Here is a 16853-nt window from a genome sequence, read left to right as displayed (position 1 = left end):
AATTGTTGTCGATCACAAGCTGAGTATGAGCCAACAATGTGATGTGGCTGTAAAAAAGGCAAATGCTATTTTGGGCTGCATTAATAGAAGCATCGCTTCCAAATCCCGGGAAGTACTAGTTCCCCTCTACTCAGCACTGGTTAGGCCTCATCTGGAGTACTGTGTCCAGTTCTGGGCACCACATTTTAAGAAGGATGCAGACAAACTGGAGAGGTTCAGAGAAGGGCAACAAAGATGATCCGGGGACTGGAAACAAAGCCCTATGAAGAGAGACTGAAAGAATGGGGCATGTTTAGCCTTGAGAAGAGAAGACCGAGGGAAGAGAGGATAGCACTTGAAAGGTTGTCCCAGAGAGGAAGGCCAGAATCTCTTCTTGATCATCCCAGAGTGCAGGACACGGAATAATGGGCTCAAGTGACAGGAAGCCAGATTCCGGCTGAACATCAGGAAAAACGTCCTGACTGTTGGAGCAATACGACAATGGAATCCATTCCCTAGGGAGGTGGTGGGCTCTCCCACACTGGAGGCATTCAAGATGAGGCTGGACAGCCATCTGTCAGGGATGCTCTGACTTGGATTCCTGCACTGAGCAGGGGGTTGGACTCGATGGCCTTGTAGGCCCCTTCGAACCCTGCTATTCTATGATTCTATGACGTTTCTTCTCTGGGCTGAGCTGTAACCTGATGGGGACAGCAGAAGCTGCTCAATTAGTAGGCAATTGCTTGAGGCAAGACCCCTTTTTGTCCTGCACTACTGTAGAGCCGATGATACCACGTTACTTTAAAGATGTGCCTAGTAGCTATGTCTCCCTCCATTTTTTTTACTCAAAAGTAATCACACAGTGTGTGTGTGTGTGTGTGTGTGTGTGTCCTAGTTGCAGCTGGAGAGTGAAGGGCTAAAAGTCCCCTTCCTGCACAGTGCAGTCCTAGTAACAATGTGCGCCTGTAATTACTTAAAGAAAAACTGAAGGAGTCGCGGTGTGCTACGTATTCAGCATAAAATCGATCTTTCCCAGCAACCGGCCTCCCCGTTGAGCAGGCAGCAGGCAGGCCAAAGTCACTCAGGTCCATCAGGGCAGGTGGATTCAGCACTAGGCAGATCCTCCTCTTTGCTGCTGGAGCCAAGTGTGACTCCCTCCTCTCCTTACCTCTGGGCCTTTTAGTGCAAACACTGGTGGAATCCCAGAAACAGGGATGATTCTCCTGCTTACCCGCCCCTCCGCCTCTGTTCCCCCATTTCTCTGTTATCTCCCTTGGGTTGATTTTATTTTAGAATGTAACACCTTGGTGGAGGGTTGTATTTCATTTTTCATAAATATCATGCATATAGAGGGAAATAATAATAATTATTATTATTATTATTATTGAGAGAGGGAGACATTTTTCTCCTTCCTTCATAATACTAGAACCCAATGGAGTCATCCTGTGAAGCTGATTGGTGGGTGATTCAGGACAGACAAAAGGAAGGACTCGTTCACACATCACATAGCCAAACTACGGAATTCACTAGCACAGAATATAGTGACGGCCGCCAATTTGGATGGCTTTAAAAGAGGATTAGACGAATTCATGGAGAATAAGGTGGCTACTAGTCCTGATGGCTATATATTAGCTCCAGTTTCACAGACACTATGCCTATGTACTCCAGTGGCTGGGGAACATGGGCAGGAGGGTGCTGTGGCACTCATGCCCTGCTTGTGGGTTGCTGGTCAACAGCTGGTTGGCCACTGTGTGAACAGAATGCTGGACTAGCTGGAGCCTTGGCCTGGTCCAGCAGGGCTCTTCTTATGTTCTTATTACATAAATGCTAATAATTATTAATGGATGCCTATGGTACTGGCACAATCACAGTCCATGCATGCCTGCTTCAACAGAGGGGAATGGTGTTCATTTTTCCTGGCCGTTTGCTGGGAAATGTGATTTTCCTGCACTAAAAGCGCATTTTTTCCTGTTTTTCCACAGCAGTAACGGAGCAATGGCACATTCCAACACCCAAGGCCCCCTGTCTGGGCAAGTGTGCTAAGACCTCCCTGTTTTAGCTGGCTTGCGGAGGGGGACTGGGGTTAGAATCACACATTTGAATCAAATCAGTCAAAGTTCTGACTGCTACTGTGTGGTTTGTTTAGTAGTAACCAGTGGGGGCTGGTGGCTCTGATTTTGCTGGGACCGTTAATCCATTCTGTGTTTCAGTCAGAACCAGGCAGAACTCTACGGGAGCCATCCAAGGTGCCTTTGGGGGGACAGGGCTCAGGACCTCAGACAGCTCCTTTAGAGTTCTGCCTGGTTCTGACTGAAACCTGGGGTGAGGGTGGGGATCTTCATGACAACGGAATGAGAAGCACATTGGAGTATTACCTGGATTTTCATGGGATCGGCTTTGGTCCGTCAGGGACACATGAAGCAAGAAAGCCGAGCGTACCGTACCTTTAAATCTGGTTTTCAGAGCTTGAAAGGAGCATGCTTCTGGCTGGGGCGGGGGGGGGGGAGCAGAACTGAATGTCATCAACCTGGCAGGAGCTGCTCAACCAATGAGAGAGGATTATTTCCTGCCCATGACCAGGCTCCCTCCTCCTACTACATTATTATGAATGGAGATCAACTAATTCACAATTCTAAAGGCTAGAAATAGCACTAAAAAGGCAAGCTAGATACCCATTCCCCATGAGAGTCCCCCACCACTGCTCCCCGCTTTCTCCAATGTGACACTTTTGCCTGAAGAAGCCAAAATCCCTGATTCTCCAGTGCGGCATCTGAAGGCTCCCCTTGAGAGCATCTGCACACACTCAATTTCTCCCCATTCCAGCAAACTGTCATGGAGTTATAGATTTCTTTTCTCCTTCCCTGGGCACTTCTCCCTGCTCACAATGAATGGTTGCCATGATCAGGAAACCTCACCAGATCGCTATTGCGATAAAGCTCTTATGCATCAGAGGCGATGTAACACAACCTCGGAGAAGCGAAGTAATGCAAACATCAGAGAAGTGCATAATCACTGAGGCTAATTACTCCCACTGGCAAAAATGAAGTGCGGGGTGATTCTGAAGGCTCCAAAGAGAGCCCTGGGGCTTTGACGTGCTGGAAAGGCAGGTGAGTTACTTTAGTTACCAAGGTTACCGAGGGCACGGCCAGGTGAAAGACACACCCCTAGGAACACCCCTATCATACCAAATTCAAAGTGGAAGGCACGTAGCAGCTGAACCGCAGAGGAACCAAATTAAAGAAAAACAATGGAGTACTCTGCGAAAATGCAGCTTCCACACAGGTAAACTCCGAGGTGACTGCAAGTGACCATGGCATTATGTGTGTGCTCCCTATTGAATTTAAACCACAGCAGCATTGGCTAAAACTCCCATGTAGGGGGGCCTCCAGAATAGGTTCCCAGCCCCATCAAAGTTGGAGCCACCAGCCTACCAGAAATGTGCTCGGTGCTATATAGGACTCAGACACGATGCAGTCCTGAGGGTTTACAACCTATACAGCATGGACAAGATGGCAGGGAGGAGATCCAAAAAGTGTCGCTTGGGAAGGCCTTGAACCTGGGGGCAGCTGCGCGGTACCAGGGGCGTCCACTGGTCATCCAGTATTGTTGCCTCTGGCTAGCACTGTCTCTCTGGGGCCATCAGCAGAGGTCTTTCCCAGGCCTACTACTGGAGATCCTTTTGAACTGGATTTGCCCAGGACTGACCCTGGGACCTTCATTGGCACACAAAGCAGGTGCTGCACCACAGAGGACAACGGCTGGCCTGGTGAAAGGCAGCTCCCTGTGGCCCTTCCCAGGGCTTGCAGACTACCTACCTGCACACCACGGGTTGAACAGCAAGATGAATTCCCCGAGGCTGAAGCTGGAGCCCTGATGCTCCGTGGAGGCATCCATGGTCAGGCGGTAGCGGCCAATCCGAGCATCAGGAGGGGAGAAGATGGACACAGACAGCGAGGCTCCATCCTGGCTTTCTACTGCTGAGCTCCACGTTGCTTCCTCCAGGGTGCAGGAGAGGGGGAAAGGGGATTTGGTCCCAGATGACTCAATGGGGCAAGGCCCTGCAGAAGGAAGGAAACAGGCTTGTCAGTCATCTCTGTGTATAAGTGCATCAGAACATCAGGAGAGCCCTCATGCTAGACCAGACCAGGGGGGCATCTAGTCCAGCATTCTGTTCACACAGTGGCCAACCGGCTGCCCGCAGAAAACCCACAAGCAGGACACAAGTGCAACAGCACCCTCCCACCCATGTTCCCCCAGCAATTGGTGTACACAGCCATGCTGCCTCTGGTACCGGAGGTAGCATATAGCCATGCGACCTATGGGAGCTCTGCGGGGACACCATTGAACAGGCAGTGAGGAGAGACTTTGGCGGCGGCCCTGTCAGGAACCTGTGCAGGATGGGTGTGGGGTCTTTTGCAATCTGCAGCCAGGTGCTGGGAAATGGGAGAGGTGCAGAAGATGCTGGGGGGTTACACATGTCTGTGCATGATTCACAAGTTGCACTAGAGTATACCCTACGCCATTGCAAATGGTGCTGAGGTGCACACTGCATGACTTCGCGCAGCTGCCAGGGGCTGCAGAATGACCAGCTCTGGCCACAGGAGGCCACGGAGGTCCGCGCCTTGCCAAGGGCCGATGGCTGGCTGGGAATTATGGCAGGTGCGGTGCAGCACATCTGGAGGGCACCAGGTTGGGGAGGGCTGCTGTAGCACTTCAGCACCACACAAAACCTGTTTGATGGCCAGAGACGGAGAAAAGGAATTGTGCACAGCAGGAGTAACAATGCCTCTAGCATTGCATTGCCTCTGAAAAATGGACCGCCTGCCTCCAGCGCATGTATTATGCATTTGTTTACAATACTTAGGTATACTGAGCGCGCTCTCTCCCTCTCCGTGTGCGTGCGTGTGCAGGAATATTCTCAAAGAGATCCACACAAAAATGGTTAAAACAAGAGTCGGATCAAGTACCTAAAAATCAGAATGAAAAAAGGAAGGTTGAAAAGCTGGCAACAAAAAACATGACGGCAGCAGTCAGACCCCAGGCCCAAAGCTCTGTGGTTTGTCACCCATCTGCAAAGGGAGGAAAGGAACATGGTAATTCTGGCCTCACAGGTGGGTGAGCGCTGGGTGGAAACTAATTCAGGGGCCAACACAGAAGAAGCTAAAGCCTCAACGGTGCGCTTTTGCCACACCAGACAGCTCTGAGCAGGACAAGGGCTGTTTTTTAGCATTACCTATTGATTTGCAATTGCTCTGAGGCGGCCATTTAGGCAGGAGCACTGCTGAGCGAGTGTCTGGCTGCCATGCCAAGCTAGCCTCGTTGCTTCAGTCACCGAGCATTTCTTGCCAGGGTGCAGCTGCCTGCAGGTCCTGGCAGGGCGTGCTGCTGAGCCAGTCCCCTCTTCCTGGCTTCCCTTGGGGCAGCCCCGAGCACAGTCACCTGGGGGTCAGGGAATCGTGCCGCCGCTGCCGCCACCAGCAGCCATTCCAAAGAGGCCACTCGGACAAAGGAGGGCAGGGACTCGCGCAGGGCTGGCTGGGGGGGCGGTGCTCAGTCCGGAGGAGCACATTCTTCAAAGCCCAGCACTGCCAAATGGGTTCCTTGGTTCTATGCCAGTAAAGGCATCAAAATATCCTTATAAGTAAATATAATAAATAAACTCGCCCATTTTGGGTGGCCGCAGCTCACGCACAGCAGTGCACCAGCAGTGGCAGGCATCTACGTCCCCCGGGCACATGCCTTCCTCCAAGAATCAGTGCAGCCACAACTTGCCATGTACAGCATTTCGCAGCGCCAGCCCTCACTTCCAAGCCAGCCCTTCGGGCAGTAAAGCCACACATAGTCCTAAAAAGGCAACTCTCACAGGACCATCGGAAGCTGCCTTAGAATGGGTCAGACACCCCCCCCCCACCCGGTCCGTCTAGCCCAGTATTGTCGACACTGACTGGCAGCAACGCCTCTCCGGGGTTCCAGGCCGGAATCTCTCCTAGCCCTACCTGAAGAAGCCGGGGTTTGAACGGGCGACTTTCTGCATGCCAAGCAGGTGCTCCACCACCGAGCCACAGTTTGGGGATTAAGTTAACAGAGCACTTTTGCTCATCCTCAGGGTGCAACAGATCTCTGCCTTCGGATCTGGGTAAGGATTCCCCACCAAAGCCAAGGTGGCTGCTGGCCTAGAAGACGTTTTCCTTCTCTAGCAAAATGCAACGTGGCTCACTTGCTTGAGTCTTCAGCAAGTACCTTGGGAGTGTGTAGGCCTAGCACTGGACTCCACAGCCAGGCAATGCTCATGCGAGGTGCACTATTTGTGTGCTGAAGTGCCTCAGAATGGGGATTGTCTGTGTTGGCTGCTGCCAATGGAGCTGCTCACAGCCACTCAGTAGTGCCGCTGCGAAAGCATGGCAGAGACTGGAGAGAGCACACGCACACGGTGGGAGCACAGAAGCAGCACATTTGCCAGAGCACTGTCCAACCACGAGCCCAGTGGGAGTCTTGCACTCCACTGAGGCCCTTGCATGGGGAGGGGGTTCACCAGCTGGAACCCACCCTAAGGATCCTAGGTCACATAAGAGAGGGGTGATTTCTACCAATTTGCCCCTCCGCATGCCTCCCCTTGCACCATATCCCACACCATTCTCAAGGGTTGCCCAGCTGCCAGGAGTGGGTCTTTGGGGGCTCAGGGATCTGCAAAAGGAAGGGGGAGGAAGGAAAGATCCATTCCACGAACAGGGCACTCCGTTCCATTCATGGAAGGCAAGTTCCTTCCGCACTCTGAAAGCAGACGTTGCTGGCAAGACAATAAGGGCCATAATGACCATTAAACATTAGCAACGTTAGAAACACTGGAAGCTGCTTTATCCCGAGTCTGACCCTGAGTCCATCTAGCCCAGTATTGTTGACACGGACTGGCAGCAGCGGCTCTCTGAGGTTTCAGGCAGGATTCTTTCTAGCCTCGCCTGGAGATACTTGGGATCAAACCTGGGACCGTCCACATGCAAAGCAGGAACTCTACCACTACGCTACAGCCCCTTCCTGTTACAACCTGACTGACAAGAAGAATGATGCCATTTGGCAGGCTGCCAGGATTATACTGTGGCTGACCCGCACATCAGTCTGGGCTGACCGTCCTGAAACGTCCAGGTTAAAAGGAGGCCACCCAGTGCACAGAAGGCTGTAAACTTCCACTGGCCAGCAGCACTGCGAAGAGGCTGGCCAGGCTGCTCCTCCCAGTTGCAGGCAACACAGAGTCCTCCTTTCTCTCTGCTCTCAGCTCCTTCCGTCAGGGTGACGCCCACAAGCAAACAGAAACTTTGCTGGTCTGGCTTGCAAGGATGCTTTGCCCTCCAGAGACCCTGAGAGAAAGCAGGGAGAACTGTGCGGCCACGCTTTGCCTCTGCCCACCCTTCCCCTCCGCCACAGTGACTGGCACCCTCTCTGCGCCGCCTCTCACGGCCTTCCCACACCGAACGCGCCGTCTCAGCTACGTTTCTCCCAGACACACACTGTGCTCCTTGGCCAGCCACCCCACCCTTGCCGTGGCGTCGGATTCCATGACCAAAAATACAAATGAGCTAAGAAGCCGGACCGAGCTGCTTGTCTTCCCTCGTTCAGCGGGGCCTCCTGGGTGGGGACCCTCACGACTGGGCCATGGCTGGAAGAGCTGCAGGGCGGGAACATGGCCTGGCCACGGCTTCCTTCAGTCCCCCGAGGAATTACTCAGCCCCCCACCCCAACAGGAAAAAGAGTTTCTCCTCCACCGCCTTGTTCCTAAACAGGGTCAAAGAGTTCTCCTTTCTCCACTCCCTCAGACCGCTGCTAATTCAGTGTTGCAAAGAACTCCAGGGTGTGGGGCCCGGAGGCCTCTCTTCACGGGATGTACCCGCAGGAGCTGTTTGTCCTGAGTTGCACAAACAGTGCGGCCTGAGCAGGCCATCCCCACCCCCTGTTTGCTTATAAACGAGGCCTTCATTTTGCACAGCGAGGCATGGAGCGCGGAGGCTGGCCGGCTATGTGGGCACGACGGGGGGGCGTGCGCCAGGTTCGTGCTCCTCCTCAGACTTCCTGGAACCTGAGGCTTGCAGTCTGCAGGAGACAGAAGCCCTTTCATCTGGGGGGATAAATCCAGGACCGTGCTGTTTGCTCCCCACTTTGGGGAGGGTGGGTCTAAACACCAGGACAACATGTTTGCACCTCTTGTCCTGAGGTCAAATCTCTTCTACCAGTCCTTCAGGGCACAATCCGCCAGGGCGGAAGCTTTCAACAGTGGTGAGAAGCTGCAGTTCTGCTGTCGGCTGGAAGGTGCTCCACACACAGCGCCGGACAGAGCTCTGTTTTCCCCATTCGATGTGTAATGCCCTGTCCACACAGCAAAGGTGGAGGTGGTGGTGGTGGGAATCATAACTGCTTTTGCAAGTCAGAGAGATACCCCCGCCCTTCTCTTAGGCTGGGCAGCAGCCCTTCTTTTGCACAGCCACATTCACTCATCCGACTTCCGAATGAGTGTGCTTTGGACTGGACAAACAGAAATATCCCACACCTCTCCCTTATAGTATCAGTGCTGGCAATAGGGAGGCAAACAGGCACCGACCACCTGGGCAGTCAAGCCATGAGGCAGGCCAGGACACAAATGGTTAAGCAGCGCTGGAGAGAAGCTCAGCCTGTACGTGAGCAGAGAGCTACTCGAAACAGAGGCCTAAGCACTGCCATTTGTGATCATGATGAAGAGGAGGAGGAGGAGGAGGAGGATGCTCGGTCCTGGACCTTCTTCTGAATAGGCCAGATGAGCCCAGCTTTAGGTTGTTCTGCTTTCTTTATTTCATCTGGCCAGATACCAAGGAGAGAACAACCTGGGAGGCAAAGCCATGGTGCACACTGAGAACTGTGGGACATGGCGACCAGTGAGCTCCCTCCCTTTCCTTCTCACCAGACTGGGAAGCTGAGCCACAGTCAGCAACTTCATAGGGCCAAGCAGAACCCAGCTGGCCCTTTGAATCACCTGCCCTGCCCTACTGAACTGGAAGCTGCAATAGCACCCTCTGGCCATCTCCATGGTGGCACTGAAGTCACCGTGGGAAATGCCAGCCAGAGCGTAAGGTGCCTGGGATGGCTGGGACCCCCTTCCAGAAGCCCCAGTTTGAGACCCCCTCAGGTATCCAGAGATCTTCTAAGTGGGCACGCAAGCAAACACAGAGACCTGAACATCGACCTCTTGAAGTTGCTGGCTAAACCCTGGACCTAGGGCTGAAGAGCTTGCCAGCTGTGTCTGCTTTGGGATATTCTGCTTTCTGCTTTCTTTGTTTTATCTGGCACGATGACACGGAGAGGACAAACTCAGAGGCCTGCTTCCTTGCAGAGGCACGCATGACATTGCGGGGAACTGTGGGAAAGGCCAACTAGAGAGCTTCCTCCTTTTGTTTCCTGCCCTTGTACTTTTGCTCCACCACCGGCTGCCTGAGGCACAGAGATAAACCAAGAGCCAAGACGCTGGAAGCTCCTGGCTCCTCCTCCCTGCTTTTCATCCCAGAGAGGACTGAGACGTGCTTCCAGACAGAGAGCTCCTAGTGCTACCCAGCAAAGGGCCTTGTGCAAATGTTCTGTCCTTTCCTCCAGGCCCAATCTACACGGCCAATTTAGTGTGGAACAAGATCACATCAGGGTTGTTCACCACAGATGACGCCGTCGCCCATTTGCAGCAACCCTGCAGCTTCCCTCTGGAAAAAGCACATTTTCAGAAAGTGCTTTTGGTGTGTCCCTTTTCCTTAAATATGCCTTATGCACAGTTCTGCTGCAGTGTGCATGGTCCCTCCATGTTAAATCCTGGGCATGCCTCTGTGACCTGCCTGTGACCCGGCAGTGATGTGGCCAAGGGGTGAGGCCACCCCTCCCTCCCACCCCTTCCCTCTTTCCCCCATTCACAGTAGGGGCTTTTGGACACAGGCTTCGTTTCCCACTCAGCACTACTTTGCGTAGTTTTCTCCTTTCGCTATATCACAGTAGCTGCTTTAACCATTCACAGTAAGCAGCCTGTTTTTCCCACTCAGGATAGCGCAATAGCACCGTTTCAGGCATCCACAATAGCAAAGTAGCCACTTTCCCCATTCAGAGTAGGTAGCCTGCATTTCCCATTCAGAATAGCACAACATCTTTTAATCTTTCACGATATCCCAATGGCGGATGAGAGGAAAGAGGTGTGAGGTAAACGACAGGAGCTTAATTCAGCGCTTTCTGTAAATTTCCCTGAATGGGAGCGTGGACAGGGGTGGGGAACAAGCCTCTCTCATTTGCTGAGCAGCACCTACGGGGCGGATGACATTCAGTTCTAGTCTGCCCATCCAACCCCTGTGCTGTGTGACCCATGAAAGCGGGTTTTTAGGTCGTGTATACTCTGCTTTTCTTGCTTCATGTGCCCCTGATGGACCAAAGGAATTTCATGAAAATCTGGATATAACCAGAAAGTGCTTCTCATTCTGTTTCCATGTAGATGGAGCCCTTAGACGGTGGAAAAACCTGGGACAGTTACAGGTGGAAAACTATGTCTGGATGTGCGTGCCTACCCACACACACACACACACACACTCACCCCAACCATAAAATTCTGTGACTGAAGAACAATTGCACAATAAAAGCCTCATAAGCATTCAGATGAATAATGCTGAAGACATTAATCAATTAATTGGCATGATTAGTCATTTAAGTCCTTAATCACAAAACTATATATACATTTTTAATCTGGATTTTCATTTCTCTCTGGGAGAGGTGCATGGTCTGAGTGTCTGAGGTGTGTTTTCTTGACTAGTTTAAGATCCACAGAGGTGTTACTAACTTAACTAATTTGTTTAAAAGATTATATGCAGCTGCCCAGCAGGGCTCTAAATGCAGGCCTGCAGCAGGGATTCTCCTACTCTAAGGGAAGAGGTGGGTGGGAAGTCTGTTGTCCATACGAAGTCAGTGCACCATTAATTCACTGGGCCCAAATGCAGCATGGTTCCAAGGAAGAAACTGTGCAAAGGGTCCAAGGGTATGGACATCCTTTTTGCAAGCTTCCACAGCTGCTGCTCAGACCATCATGAAAATGTTGGCAAATGTTATATTTATTTTGAAGGAGCTCAATGAAAAATGGCCAGCTACAGATAGACCAGCAGGTCAATTTTAGCTTCTCATTTATCCATTCTTAAGTTCAGATCATTCTAAACTTTGAGAATTTTTTCAATTTTCAATTGGGTTTATCTCAAACTTTGAAGTTTCACTCTTTAAAAAAATTTCACATAAAAATTTCCACACATTTTTGTGCTCATTTCTCCCCAAACATGCATTTTTCTACACAATTTTGTCCAATATACACATTTTTGCAAGCTATCTTCCTAATACAATTCATTTTAATATTATTTTCACTAATATACACATTTTTGTGTGCATATTTTCCTAATATACATATTTATGCATATTTTGATTGGAGAATTCCATTGCAGAATTTGGAAAAGTGTACATATTGAGTTTCAGTTAACACATTGGTTCAAAATTGAGAAATTAGGTAAATTCACATTAAGTTGTGAACCAAACAAATTTCTTCCTCATCATCCCTACAGACCTGACATGAGGAGAGCACACTATAGTTGGTAAAAAGCCGCAGAGCACCATCTCTGTCTGCCTTAAGGCAGAGCAGAAATGGCTTCCCAAATTTCTCTCTTCTCTTTGTGGTTGGGGAAATGGGGAGAGATTTTGCTGAATATTCTCTGGGGAGAGGAGGAAGGCAGAATTCTCCAACAGTTTGCGGGGAGCCCAATAAAGAATCTTCACAGAACATTTCTGAGAAAACCCTCTATTGAGCAATTTTGTCCCAGTCCTGTGCCTTCCTCCAGCTCCTTTGAGATAGGTGCTGGAGTGACATATCCCCTCTGGAGAATCCTCTTTGGAGGGTGATCTAGAACTTCCTGAGCCAAGCATCTTGGAGGAGCCATCAGCTTCAACATGGCTTGAGGCAAATCAGGATGATCCAGGCCCCTTGGGAGAGGCAGCTTCCGAATCACTCCTCGGAGAGGCGGAGAGACCCCCTTCTGACTCGGAGGCGGAAGCTGAGTGACAGCTTAGTCTGAGGGAGCGCAGGCGCCTAAAGGCACACACTCAGTTGGCTACCAGGCAAATAAGTGCCAGGCTCAATAGCAAGACTCCTCATGAGTAAAGGATTACTCACGAGTAAGACCTTTTCTCAAGTGACTCTGATGACCAGCAGCTGTGCCCTGGGTGGGGCTCTGAAAGCTTAGCTTTAAAAGCCTCCGGTTCTAGGCAGAGAGTTGCTGGTACAATGTCTGTTCTCCAGCACCCAGACTTGCATTCCTTGCTCTCTCTGAAAGACCACTGGACTGGCTTTGGGCCGTGCTTTCCATGCAGCCCCTTGCTGGTTTCTAGCTTCTCTGTCTTGGCCTTGCCTGAAGCAGGACATCATGCAGCACAGTCTATGGTTGCCTAGCAACCACAGTGCAGGCTCACATGAAGCGTTTCAGCTTGACAAAATGGCCGGGTTGTCCTGAAATAGAAGATGGGAGTGGTAGCTGGGAAAGATGCAGAAAAAGGAAGTGGAGATGGACAGCATGACCAAATGGGGAATGAGGGAGGGAGGGAGGGTGAAGCTGTAGATGGGAAGGGAGTCTTGACCAGGGTTTCAGTGGGAAGCCAGCTGGGAAATTCAGGAGACATATAGCCAGGTGGGGTGGGGAAGACAGGCAGTATAGGAATGGGGTGGGGGATGGGGGAGTGCACTCCCACTAGGCCCCCATCCAAGTGCAAGGCCATAAATCCATTTGCCATATATTTTGCTCCTCCCCTGCTTCCTGGACTCTTAGTTCCTTGCAAAGACCCATAGCTTCACATCAGAGCACCAGCTTTGCACGTAGGAAGTCCCCGGTTCAGTCACCAGAACCAGTTAGAAAGACTCCGTATGGTTTCTTGTTCATTTATTACATTTCTATAGCCAAGGTTATCTGAGTGGTTCACAACCTAGCAGGTTCTGGGGAACAGACCCTGGAGAGCCACTGCTGGTCAGAGTGGGCAGTGCTGGGCTAGACAGACTAATGGTCTTGCTCTGCATAGAGCAGGTCTGCAATTCTGAAATGTGCCACGGTCAAGTCACACGAAATTCTGTCCAGCAACTTTTGAATGAAACTTTCCTTTTTGACTTCTGGAATGTTTTCTCTTTAATTAACATGGCAACCTTTCCAACCTCCAGATGTATTTGGACTGCCCACGCTAGCTGGGGCTGGTGCAATCCAGTACATCTGGAGGGCATCAAGTAGGGGAAGGATGCACCACGTCTCCCCCCCATCCCCAACTACTGCCAAGTGATAAATCCAGCACTGAAGACTTTGCTTTGGTTGTTGGGAAAGCTCAGTGACAGCTCCTCTACTCATTTTGGTGGATTCCAAAGCAAACTCGTTCTGGCACAACAGACAGGCAAAGAGAGCTGTCATTGGCTCAGCTGGATCTTCTACATTTGGGGAGACTTTGCTCTGCCTGGCCCTGGGGCTTCTGGGAGAAGGCTCAGCTTACAGCAAGTGTACCACAGCACAAGAGTGGGCTCAGAAAAGCTAGCTGTGGCCTCCCCCATTTCCCCATGCTGAGCCAGCCAGCCATTCTTTCTATCAAACTGCCCAGCAATGTCATCCTTGTTGCTTTTTAAATAATCTATGCCAGATCTCTGTTATTGTTCGCATCATCCTGCCACGGACAATGAGGGAAAGAAAAACACAGACGAGGCCAGGCGCTGTTGCCAGGGCCTCCTTGCTTTGATGCTGGGACTCGCAAGCTCCTGGCGGGAAAAGGGAGTCATCCTTGTGGAATTTCGCAGCGGTGCCTTGGAAATACATTTGGGGGTGGTGACTGTGGAGGTGTTGTCAAAACAAACAAACAAACTGGGACTTGTGTGGAGGAAGCAGATATTTCTGCAGAAATTAAGAGGGGGAGAGAGACTGCTCTGAGTGTGTGGGTGTTTGGTGTTAACGGGGAGCCTTGGGTGGAACGGTCCTCTCAGAGATACGTGGGAGAGACAGGGCTTTCACTGAAAGTTAAGATGATAGGGTGGAAATGGAGATGCAGGGATGGGGTAGGTGGGACAAGAGGAGGCATTTTTCTATGCTTTATATCCTCCAACTGTGCCTGTTCTAGGGTGTATTTAATTAAAAGTGGCCTTGCTAATAAATAATCAATAAATGAAATTCAGCCCCCAGCTCCCTACACTGCCACCTATGGGTCCTAAGGATTTCACTTTTACCAGCAGCCTGCCTGAGACAGCTTCAGCAAAGGAGATCGTTACCTTGTCGTGGTGCTGGAGCTTGAGCACCTCAATGATGCCATGAGCTAAACCGTGAAGGGACACCCAAGACGGGAAGGTCATGGCAGAGAGGTCAGACTAAATATGATCCCTGGGGAAGGAAATGGCAACCCACCCCAGGATTCTTGCAATGAAAACTAAATGGATCAGTACAACCAGAGATATGTCGGTATACCATCGGAAGATGGGACTCCCAGGTCGAAAGATGGTCAGACTGCTACTGGGGAGGAACAGAGGATAAGTTCAACTAGCCCCAGATGTGACCCAGCTAGCTCAAAGCCGAAAGGACGGCTAGCAGCCGACAGTGCTGATGGTGAATGATGAATCCGATGTTCTAAAGATCAATACACCATAGGAACCTGGGATGTAAGATCTATGAGCCAGGGCAAATTGGATGTGGTTATTGGGGAGATGTCAAGATTAAATATAGACATTTTGGGTGTCACTGAACTGAAATCATAGAATCATAGAATAGTAGGGTTGGAAGGGGCCTACAAGGCCATCGAGTCCAACCCCCTGTTCAATGTAGGAATCCAAGTCAGAGCATCCCTGACAGATGGCTGTCCAGCCTCGTCTTGAAGGCCTCCAGTGTGGGAGAGCCCACCACCTCCCCAGGTAATTGGTTCCATTGTCGTATTGCTCTTACAGTCAGGAAGTTTTTCCTGATGTTCAGCCGGAATCTGGCTTCCTGTAACTTGAGCCCATTATTCCGTGTCCTGCACTCTGGGATGATCAAGAAGAGATTCTGGCCTTCTTTTCTGTGACAACCTTTCAAGTACTTGAAGAGTGCTATCATATCTCCCCTCAGTCTTCTCTTCTCAAGGCTAAACAAGCCCAGTTCTTTCAGTCTCTCCTCATAGGGCTTTGTTTCCAGTCCCCTGATCATCTTTGTTGCCCTCCTCTGAACCCTCTCCAGTTTGTCTGCATCCTTCTTAAAGTGTGGTGCCCAGAACTGGACACAGTACTCCAGATGAGGCCTAACCAGTGCTGAGTAGAGGGGAACTAGTACTTCCCGGGATTTGGAAGCGATGCTTCTATGAATGCAGCCCAAAATAGCATTTGCCTTTTTCGCAGCCACATCACATTGTTGGCTCATATTCAGCTTGTGATCGACAACAATTCCAAGATCCTTCTCGCTTGTAGTGTGGTTGAGCCACGTATCCCCCATCTTGTAACTGTGCATTTGGTTTCTTTTTCCTAGGTGCAGAACTTGGCATTTGTCCCTATTAAATGTCATTCTGTTGTTTTCTGCCCAGTGCTCCAGTCTATCCAGATCACTTTGAATTTTGTTTCTGTCTTCCAAAGTATTAGTTATCCCACCCAATTTTGTGTCATCTGCAAATTTGATCAGCATTCCCTGCACCTCCTCCTCCAAGTCATTAATAAAAATGTTGAAGAGCACTGGGCCCAGGACTGAGCCCTGCGGTACCCCACTCGTTACCTCTCCCCAGCTTGAGAAGGTCCCATTGATAAGCACTCTTTGAGTCCGATTCTGTAGCCAACTGTGGATCCACATGATCGTTGTTTCATCTAGCCCATTTTGAGCTAGTTTGCTCATCAGGATATCATGGGGCACTTTGTCGAAAGCTTTGCTGAAGTCGAGGTATATGATGTCTACAGCATTCCCACGGTCTACAAGGGAGGTGACTTGATCAAAAAATGAGATCAGATTTGTCTGGCAGGACTTGTTTTTGACAAATCCATGTTGGCTTCGAGTAATCACGGCATTGTTGTCAAGGTGCTTCCAGATGGATTGCTTTATGATCTGCTCCAGAATTTTCCCAGGGATTGATGTCAGACTGACTGGTCTGTAGTTCCCAGGTTCCTCCTTTTTACCCTTTTTGAAGATAGGGACAACCTTAGCCCTCCTCCAGTCATCTGGCACTTCCCCTGTCCTCCATGATTTCTCAAAGAGAATAGACAGCGGTTCTGAGAGTTCTTCTGCCAGTTCCTTTATGACTCTAGGATGCAGTTCATCTGGCCCTGGATATTTGAACTCATTCAAAGTAATGAGGTGTTCCTTGACCATATGCCTGTCGATCTCAAGCTGCAATCCTGCCCCTTCAGCCTGTACTTCGCCTTTGCCAGGGGGGTCATAGACCCTCTTTTGGGAGAAGACTGAGCCAAAGTAGGAATTGAGCACCTCTGCCTTTTCTTTGTCATCTGTTATCATTTTGCCAGAAATGGACCAGAATGGGCCACTTCACATCAAATTACCACCAGATCTACTACTGTGGACAAGAGGACCACAGAAGAAATGGAGTAGCCTTCACAATTAATAATAAAGTGACTAAAGCAGTGCTTGGATACAATCAAAAAAATGACAGAATGATCTCAATTCGAATTCAGGGTAAGCCATTTAACATCACAGTGATCCAAATATACGCCCCAACCACAGATGCTGAAGAAGCAGAAGTAGATCCGTTCTATGAGGATCTGCAGCACCTACTGGACAGTATGCCAAAAAGAGATATTACTTTCATTACAGGAGACTGGAATGCTAAGGTGGGTAGTCAAACGACACCTGGAATTACAGGCAAGCATGGTCTGG

General features: G+C 50.3%; 1 protein-coding gene across 3 annotated transcripts in view; it reads right to left on the bottom strand.

Annotated features, from left to right (window-relative positions):
• TGM2 (transglutaminase 2) overlaps nucleotides 1-16853 on the bottom strand; it is an 86883-nt gene that overhangs the window by 45405 nt on the left and 24625 nt on the right. For 2 of the 3 annotated variants that reach the window (XM_084854584.1, XM_084854586.1), the window contains one exon: nucleotides 3795-4037. In XM_084854584.1, the coding sequence (XP_084710710.1) occupies nucleotides 3795-4037 (243 nt within the window). Of the gene's footprint in view, nucleotides 1-3794; nucleotides 4038-4946; nucleotides 14994-16853 lie in introns of those variants that run through there. The other variant, XM_084854587.1, reaches the window with a different exon arrangement.

This window comes from Heloderma suspectum, chromosome 4 (assembly GCF_057233095.1).
Source record: "Heloderma suspectum isolate Gila_16-S chromosome 4, 16-S_ref, whole genome shotgun sequence".
Taxonomy (NCBI): domain Eukaryota; kingdom Metazoa; phylum Chordata; class Lepidosauria; order Squamata; family Helodermatidae; genus Heloderma; species Heloderma suspectum.
The sequence above is the reverse complement of the archived record's forward strand: the minus strand, read 5'-3'. Positions and strand labels throughout refer to the sequence as shown.